This window comes from Cynoglossus semilaevis, chromosome Z (assembly GCF_000523025.1).
Source record: "Cynoglossus semilaevis isolate Cse_v1.0 chromosome Z, Cse_v1.0, whole genome shotgun sequence".
Lineage (NCBI taxonomy): Eukaryota > Metazoa > Chordata > Actinopteri > Pleuronectiformes > Cynoglossidae > Cynoglossus > Cynoglossus semilaevis.
The window spans coordinates 8,015,530-8,025,098 of record NC_024328.1 but is presented as its reverse complement, the minus strand read 5'-3'; the positions used below and the strand labels follow the sequence as shown (position 1 = coordinate 8,025,098).

Below are 9,569 nucleotides of genomic sequence, written 5' to 3'. Positions count from 1 at the left end.
TGCATTTTGGACTACGGCAGGGCTCCCCTTTGTCACCTCACAAGTGTTGGGTAGGGTCCAGTTTGGGAGCCATCGGATTTCATCTCTGCTTTTTGTAGATGATGTTGTCTTGTTGGCTTCTTCGAGCCAGGACCTGCAGACTGCACTGGGGTGGTTTGCAGTTGAGTGTGAAGCCGCTGGGATGAGAAAAGGCTTTCACCCGTGTCCCTCGTGGTATTCTGTGGGGGGTGCTCCGAGAGTATGTGGTCGGGTGCCCTCTTCTAAGGGCTGTCCGGTCCCTGTACAAACGGAGTAGGAGCTTGGTTCGCATTGCCGGCAGTAAGTCGGACCTGTTCCCAGTGCATGTTGGACTACGGCAGGGCTGCACTGCACTGGGGTGGTTTGCAGTTGAGTGTGAAGCCGCTGGGATGAGAATTAGCACATCTAAGTCCGAGGCCATGGTTCTCGACCGGAAAAAGGTGGTTTGCACCCTCTGGGTTGAGGAGGAAGTCCTGCCTCAGGTGGAGGAGTTTAAGTATCTTGGGGTCTTGTTCACAAGTCATAGTAGGACTGAACGTGACATTGACAGGCAGATCGGTGCAGTATTGGTCCGTTGTGGTCAAGAAGGAGCTGAGCCGAAAGGCAAAGCTCTCAATTTACCGGTCGATCTACGTTCCTACCCTCACCTATGGTTCTACCAGAATCCCGTTCTTTTGGTCATGACCGAGATCCCGGATACAAGTGGCTGAAATACAGGGTGGCAGAGCGCTCCCTTAGAGATAGGGTGAGGAGCTCTGTCACACGAGAGGAGCTCGAAGTAGAGCCACTGCTCCTCCACATCGAGAGGAGTCAGCTAAGGTGGCTTGGGCATTTACATCGCATGCCCCCCCGGACGCCTCCCTCTGGGAGGAGACCTAGGGGAAGGCCTAGGACATGCTGGAGCGACTACGTCGCTCGGCTGGCCTGGGAGCGCCTTGGGGTCCCCCCAGAAGAGCTGGAGGAAGTGTCGAGGGAGAGGGAAGTCTGGGTGTCCCTGCTCAGACTGTTGCCCCCCGACCCAGCCCCGGATAAGCGGTTGATGATTGATGGATGGATGGATGAATGGATGAATGGACTGTTTATTCAGTTCATTTTCAGCCAGTTTAACATTACTGTAAATGTTATTTATAAGCAGGCTTTAAAAAAAATTTAAATCAAAAGAAAGAAAAGATTCCTCCCACTGTTGGGTTCATTTACATCTGGACAGGTGTGTCCCACATAGCTTCCTGGTTTCAGTGTTTATATTTGCATGAAACATCAACAGCTCCATTGTTGCTTTACCAGCGTAGAGGTCATTTTGTTTACTAATAATACAGTTTCAGTAGATGAGGAAGTTTGATGAAAAACCCCAGCGCAGAGATGAAGAGCGTGGTGAGTATATGCAAATAGTGAGTGTGTGTGTGTGCGTGTGTGTGTGGATATCTCTGTAATGTAATGAAATACATATATATATTTAATAGTTTCTATTCATAATATATATTGTACAATTTTAAATTATGGAAAGCAAACATATAAATGAATGTACATATATTGGGTGAACCATGGAGCATGGAAATACTACGGTACTGTGTTGTGTGAACAAAGACTGGCTTTAATTATGATGCCAGTTTCCACTGCAGCCCAAAAACCACAGGGTTGAGGAGGTCAAGGGTGAGGTTTTAGGAGTGAGGTGTTATCTCATGTTGTTGCACATTTGTCATGGTGAATGTTATCACAATCATAACAACAGTAAAGCTTCTGCTTTACTGTTGCTCTTACATTAAAAGCTAAAGTAGCATTTGATTTTAAATGACAGGACACACTTTTTTTAATTTACCTGATATTTCAGCTTTCCATCTTCATGAAGTCGTAGTTCATGCTGTCGCTCAAGAGTGTCTCCATAAATGTTACTGGCGTCCACCTGAGAAAGTCAGTGAAAATCCAAACATTACATTGGTGAAAATTGTTAATGTCAAAAACACATCACCTAAAGAACCTTTCATTCTTATCGGTGACATTTTATGTATTGTACTAATTACAATCGTCCCTCGCTGTATTGTGGTGCATCCCAGGTATTAAATATTTTAAATGTGTTCTTGTATTGAAGATTTCTTTTAGTTTTTCCAAATATTTTCATTATTTCCGTGATAAAATAAGCATTTTCTAACCTAAGAAGAAAAAAAAAAACAGTAAAAAAAAAATAAATGAAAGGACATTTTGTAACACATACTGTACATACAGGGTATTGCAAGAAATAATCTGTACGTATGGGTAAGATTTGTGAAAGTTTCATTAAGTTTTTTTGCCATATTTCACACCCTACGAGTGCTCCTAAAGCATTGTTTCCAAAAGACTGGGTCACGAGCCTCAGGTGGGTCGCAAGAGATGTTTTTTTGGGTCGTCTCACATCATGTTTCCCAGGAGTTCATGAATAATTTCTACTGACTTGGGTCGCGAAGGTTTGTGACTTTAAAATATGGGTCCCCAGAAAAAAGTTTGGGAAACACTGTCCTAAAGGGTTCGTAAAGGGTTAATATATACGTAAATAATATAATAACTATCGCATTGCTCCTTTGCAGTTTTTCGCCTATCGCAGTCTGACTGATAATATTTTCCATGTACACTGACTCACCCCGTGTCCTAGTCCTTTGGTGAAGCCAGCATCCCTTCCATGGTCAGTCTTAAAAAACTGGTGGGTAAAATGCTGGGCCATGAAGGCAAACATCAAATTGGTTCCCTGAGGATCGGGTCTGAACTTTATTCTTTTGAAGAAACGCTGCGTTAATACTTTGGGATCAGGCAGAACAGGTGTACCTGGAGAAACAAAGAATTACCAATAACACTGGATTTCCACCTGTTTCACATTCAACCCTCCATGTGATTGTACAACATGAGGTGTCACCTTTAGATCCCATGGGTAAAGGGCAGTCTTCAGGTACAGGCGGTAGGAGGCGGGTGTAGTATGTGATGTTGTAGTAAGACTCCCAGCTGAGGTATCCATACTTGGTGTTGTAGGTGGGAGGACTGGGGATGAGGTCACTTCTGACTTTGGGAGAAAAAGGATTTATTTTACTTTAGGTTTACACAGCTATCCCAATGACAGTCGTCATTTCCGGTCTATAAACCACTACTTTTTTCATACGCTTTGAACCCGGTGGCCTAAACATTGATGCGGCAAATTTATGGATTTTTACGGGCTAGCAAAATTCATACCACTATACTAGCATATGTCTAGCATATGTCTTTCAGTGAATGGTTGTGTGCGTATATGTGTGTGGAGCGCACGCGTGTGAGAAAAGCTAGCGAAAGTTGAGAACAGTTTGAACCATGTCATTTTGTACCGTGACTTTGTTATACAGGAGCTGTTAAAACGCTGTTTATGTTCTGTTGTGCTCGGTGTGGCTGGTAATTAACTTCCCTGTTTCTGTTTGCTTCTACTGCAAAGTGAAGGGAGTTAGCCCCGGAGCTAAAAAAAAAAAATATTATGTAAATATCCCATGTTACAACGTGTGCACCTGTGACTTGGTCTTTATATGTACAACTATTATTATTATTTATTTAGTGGGTGTGGCCTATATTCAGGTGCGCTCAGTAGTCTGGAAATTACGGTATTTACATTTTGTTTAAAATTCAGAACTCACTGATCTGATTACGGTAAAAAAAACTGTTGGCTGGATTTAATCAGTTCTTTATACCAAGAACATAGAGGCCAGAGTGAGGTCATGATAACACTCACCTTACAAAGGAAACTGAAAAAAGAAGCAGTTCCTTCCTGAGCTGTTGCATCATTTACAGAGATCACATACAGATATTCAAAATGAAATATTTGCACTTCTTACTTTCATCAAACGTGTGCGTGGGGGTGTGTGCGATCAAGCATGGCTTACCTGTCAGTACAATTCGCATGATGGTGTCCTGCAGAAAAGAGTTGTTGACTATGTTCCAAAACCACTGGAAGTTGGTGAGGATGTAATGAACCACATGAGGCAGCAGGAGGTACACTCTGGTCCAGAACTCAGCTGCACACAGGAAACACAGAAAAACTCTGTCCTAACAACTTTACTTGACTTTATTTGACTTGACTTTATTTTCAGGGGACATGCTTGACAACAACACATTCAGTCCACTTACGGACAGTGCAGTTTTTCCCAGTGTGGCCCGTGCGGGTGCAGTCGCACTGGTAGCCATCTGAACCAAACCTCACACACACTCCTGCGTTCTGGCATGGATAGTTACAGCAAGGATTCACTGTGAAAGACAAACGGAGGTCGTGTTCAACTTGATCATTGACAAACGATGACTGTAATGACTAAATATTTAAAGGTCAACAAAAAACGTTCTCTATTTCTAATGATGGGATCTAAAGGTCAAACTAGAGCTGAACTTTGACCTCCAAATGACATTTGGGGGCTTTCTAACAGCTGTCAACAGATTGGTGGTTGATACGACACCAAGTTCTTTAGCATTGTGCTAACACATAATGTCACTGCTACACACCATTCTAGAGAGCCTTATACTGAAGACTATCTATAGTTTATCACTGGTCTATTTTCTGACTTCCTCTTTTTAACGCACACAAGCAGACTCCGGGTGAGATAACATGAGTCGGCAGTTTTCTTCTGTTCTGCAAGCATTGAATTGAGCGATAAAGTCTGCTCTTTCACAGAATTGAATTGAATAGAATTGTTTCTCTAAAACAGGCTTTTGATTTATTTTTTGTTTTTACAAGTATCTGTAGTATTCATGAATGATGAGAAGTTTCAGTGCAGTACAAGCTACTGTGAGTATTTAGAAAACGTATAACTTAATAAACTTATAACAGTAACGGAAAAATAACATTTTGTGACACATTTGTATGTTTTTTTTGTTTGTCTACTTTATTTGACCCTGAGCGACAGCTGATAAATTATAGAACCACTCCCATCACATTAAATCTTTAGAACAATGAAAAATATACAGTCTAAAATATAATGTAGTATATTAAACAGAGTTTATAAATTACATTTACATATATTTGGGAAATTGTTATATTTCTGTATACAATGTCAATCAATAAAATCTATCAATAAAAGGAATTAAAAATGTAGCTTATGAAAACATTGCAATAGGAATTAATATACATCTCTGTATGTTTTTCTTTTTTTTTTTAATGAAAATAAATAATTCAACGTATAATATTGCTAATTGTGTCATAGGGTTGCACTCACCAGTGTTTGAGTCACCAACACACGGTGAAATCTGCAGCAGCATCATGTTGATGTAGAACCAGACGCAGAAGATACGAAACACTTCACAAAACATACAACAGCGAAACATCAGGACTCGCAGTAAATGCAGTAATCGCTTTATATACTGCAGTTAAATCAATAAAATATTGTCGTTGTTTCTTACCACTCATGACGTCAAAACGTATCTCATCGAAGGATGGGAGTGATAGAAAAGAAAGTTAAAATCTTTAAACGAAAGAAGAAAAAAATAAAAAATACTTAATTCCCCAGTGTTACTTTCTAATACCAGTAACATGCAGCGGTCCAGCGTGCTTTATCGGTCTGTAAATGGGTGGAAACATTTTCGCCACTTCCTTTTTCAAGATTTGAATATGAAGTATAATGTAATATTTGAATATTATTGACATGAGTAATTTTGACCGGGTCGTTTTATTTTCATACGATTTTTTGAAGCGTGTAATTTCTTATTGGTGTTTATTTTTTTATTTTATTTTTGTGTGTGTGTGACTTGAAACCTACGATTTGGGTAAAAACTCACTTTAGCGAAGCTTTGCAGTTTTTTTATCTCCACCTGGTGGCAGGAAATACAATTACGTTATAATAACGAAGGCTTAAATTATGAGGTTTAAAATAAGTACTGTAACTTTACATTAAATAAATTTGATAGGACAAAAAAAAAACAATATTTCTCAGAAGTCTAGAACGTTTTATAGTATACATCGGTGTAATTAAATCGACTTATAGTTATCAGATTGTAAAATTATTATTATTATTATTATTATCAGGGCACGATCGTACAAACCACCTAAAGCGGTCAAAAATATTAAAGAAAAATAAATAAATAAAATGAGTCACTTTAGTCATTGCGACACAAAAAAGTTTTTTTGACATAGGAACATTTATTTAACGAAGCAAAAAACATTGCACTTGGTTTTCTTAATCTGTAAACTTACATGTGCTTTTTAATGCAATCCAGCAGGGGGCATTAGGTAGCTGTTCGCCCCATCTTTAAATGTCTCAGCTGAAAAAACAAAAACAGGCATGTGAGGATAGAGACAAGTGCGTCATTTATATGACTTTTTTCCTTACTAGTAAAAATACACAAAATGGTTACTAGAGTCATTAGAAAAAATAAGTTTTTTCAATAATATTTTTAAAACGTATTCTGCTCTATTTTTTATATACATTCAATATAATATTTTTGCTGTATAAAAATGCATTTCCCCCTTTAAACAGGGGTTTCCTTGGAGGATATTTGTAATTATAATTTATTGTAAAAACGTTATTTTTTTCTATTCTGTGTTGGTTGTTTTGTGATGCTGAAGAACTGTGTCATACATATGCTGCTAAGTACAAATTAAGCCATTCTGGGGTCAAAGGTCATCTTAAATGTGTCTCACCCATTCATTCAACTCACATGACCTTTGACCTCTAGGTGCCATCAATGAGCCAGAGGGTTGTAGTGTCAGAATCCAGTTTCTGTAATAAATTAGACCTTTTATTTGTGTGAAAATCAAAATATAAATATTAGACCACAATATTAGATCATATTAGACAACCAGGACAAGGAGAAGGTCTGAGTTCTTTATTTTCTATAATGTAAATGGGAAAATTGTCACATTTGTAGAAGACTAACGACGCCATTTACAATCCACTCCTCATGTGGCATCAATTGAGATTTTAATGCTGTGTAATGTGAAACACAGCAACACTGCTGACGTCTGTGCTGTGAGGTACTCCAGTACTGCCGTACTAGTTGACAAGGTCACCCAATAAAAGTCAGCCAATAAAAAATCACCATCCTTACAAGTGTCTCTGTTCTTGTGCATGTTATCGACAGAAGTCGTTCGGATCTAGAAAACACGTCCGTCCCCCTGTTCTTCTTATAGGACGAGTATCAGAAACAGACACTGGGATTTTTATCTGCAGAAGTAATTCTCTTGAATAATGTCTTACACACTGTAGCAATTTCAAGACTACAACTGGCCTGTACTGCACACATGGAGATAAGAGAAAATCTTGACTGAACCATGCTCAGCTAATCCCTTTCAAACTTCCAGGATTTTTTCCTAAATTGTCCTTGCCTCTTTGAAGTTGTATATTGTGTTACTGAATATGCAGCACAGGCAACACAGAGTCATTTGTTTCCACTGGCCTTTTTTTTTTTTTTTTTAATTTCTACCAATCACATACTTGATTTTCAGCTCACTGTGTCCTCTCTAACTTTGAAATCATCCCAGTTTTGATTAAATGTCGGTAAATGGCTGGGTTCGCCACATCCGCAATGATATGGTTTCTTTTCCATTTTCTGTCATCTTTGAAGAAGCCTACACTTCTGTCCCGGCTCAGGCTGTTGTCACTCTGGGACTCTGCTGCAGAATGAACTTGCCAAGTTTACGCAGTGTGTTTAATTTTAGGACAGGGAGAAACTGCAGCTGGTACTGTATCTACAGGAACCAGTCGTCGTCTTGCAGCTTGACTCTGACTAATTGATATTATGACTACAGTCCCAGAGATTTTTAAAGAAAAATATATAAACATGTTTTCCTGAACGTCAGTCCTTTCATCGCTCATCACCGGACGTTGGTTCTAATAATAACAGAGCCGACTGAGCTGCAGCTTCAAACAGCAAACTTGATTTGAATTACATTCTGTTTCCGAGACATGATTGATATGAAAAAGAATGGGACGCATCGGGAACTCATTATCGAATCATTATTTCCCGCCGTACAAGTGCCTGAGAAGGAGTTCTCTGGGCTCGTACATGTGCTGTCGGCCGCCATGCCCTGCCATACAGGCCCAGCCTCAGAACTTCCTATAGCATTCACGCTAATTGAGATCAGATGGTTCTCCAGAGTGGAACCTGGACTGGGAGTAACCTGGAAGCATTTATTTTATGGAGAAGATGTTTAGTTAAGCCATGCTCCTGCTTCAAATGAACCTCGCTCCCCGGGTCTGGTGATGAATACGATTGGTGAAAGCACTAAAGGCTAGTTTTTGGACTTCTTCCTTCCCCTGGATCGGATTACAGATTAGCAGACTTCCTGTCCAGTTGTGGAACACGCCGGTCTGACGGTTCCAGGGGCAGCAGCCGTGCATGGCGTTGGAATCATGTGTTGTCTCAGATGAGGTTCTGACAGAGCCACACAGCAGTCACCTCCTTAAACCCAGGACCACCAGGTACATTTGTTAAACCTGTGACTGGAAGCAGCTGATGGGAGGTGGGAGGAGGAGAGACCTCCTTTGGAGTCAGCTGGTGGTCCACATGAACTCAGGTTCTACCTACATTGGGCATAAAAGACATACACGTCATACTAATACTGATGTCATACTTTTGTAGTACCATGATTTCTGGACTATTGAGCTCACCTGAATATAAACCACATCGACTAATTTTAAAAATAAAAATAAAAAATTGTACATATATAGGCCACACTTCTCTATAAGCTACAGGTGTCCATGTTGTAACATGGGATATTTACACAGAAAGATTTTTCTTTCCACTTTTAATTAAATAAATGTTTTTTTTTCCTGACACTGCCTGTAACACGGCTGGTTACACGTTAGCTCTTTCCTGCTTCTGTGCCCTGGCTGCTCCACAGCCAAAGCTAACGTTAGCTCCGGGGTTAACTCCCTTTACTTTGTGCTTGTCCACAGCAGAGGCAAACAGAAACAGAGAAGTTTATTATTAGCCACTCTGAGTACATACAACAGAACATAAACAGTGTTTTATCAGCTCCTGTATAACCAAGTCACGCTTCAACATGAAAGGGCTCAAACTGCTCTCAACTTTCGCTAGTGTAGACAGACATACGCTAGTACTATGACACGTAGTAGCCTACCAGGAAAGGCACTGATCGCTAGCGGTATGAACTTCGCTAGCCCGTAAAAATCCATAAATTAGCTGCATCATTGTTTAAGTCGTTAAGGTAAATTATGGTAGTTTCTTCTTCTTCTTCTTCTGGTTTGTTATACCAGTCTTCTTCTGAGCACATCAAGGGTTTTTTTTAAAATGCAGGCTGTCATTAAATGTTTCTCTTCATAGTTGATCCCATTTTCTGCTTTTTGGATTTGGACTCAGGACAAGTGGATCTGATTATTCCATACTCAAGTCATCATTTCTCTTTTCCAACGATTGTCATTAAATTAAATGCATTTTTTTTATTCTGGCACATCCAGGACATTTTACCTGCTTTCATCCAGGATTTTTTTTTACAGGTTCTCTATCACATGATATACTTTATGTGTTTTTTTTTTGGACTCTATAAAAGGTCAACTTGACATTTTCGTGAAGCTGCCAGGAGCTGAGCCAGGCATCTGTTGGACTTTGTCTAATCTCTCAAT

General features: G+C 39.8%; 1 protein-coding gene across 1 annotated transcript in view; it reads right to left on the bottom strand.

Annotated features, from left to right (window-relative positions):
• ptgs1 (prostaglandin-endoperoxide synthase 1) overlaps window positions 1–5,538 on the bottom strand; it is a 13,377-nt gene extending 7,839 nt beyond the window's left edge. The window contains exons 1-7 of the mRNA XM_008335920.3: window positions 5,389–5,538; window positions 5,205–5,285; window positions 4,129–4,245; window positions 3,885–4,016; window positions 2,900–3,043; window positions 2,630–2,811; window positions 1,835–1,918 (exon numbers count right to left, since the gene is read on the bottom strand). Of these exons, the coding sequence (XP_008334142.1) occupies window positions 1,835–1,918; window positions 2,630–2,811; window positions 2,900–3,043; window positions 3,885–4,016; window positions 4,129–4,245; window positions 5,205–5,285; window positions 5,389–5,395 (747 nt within the window). The 5' untranslated portion in view covers window positions 5,396–5,538. The remainder of the gene's footprint in view (window positions 1–1,834; window positions 1,919–2,629; window positions 2,812–2,899; window positions 3,044–3,884; window positions 4,017–4,128; window positions 4,246–5,204; window positions 5,286–5,388) is intronic.
• Window positions 5,539–9,569: the final 4,031 nt, after the last annotated feature.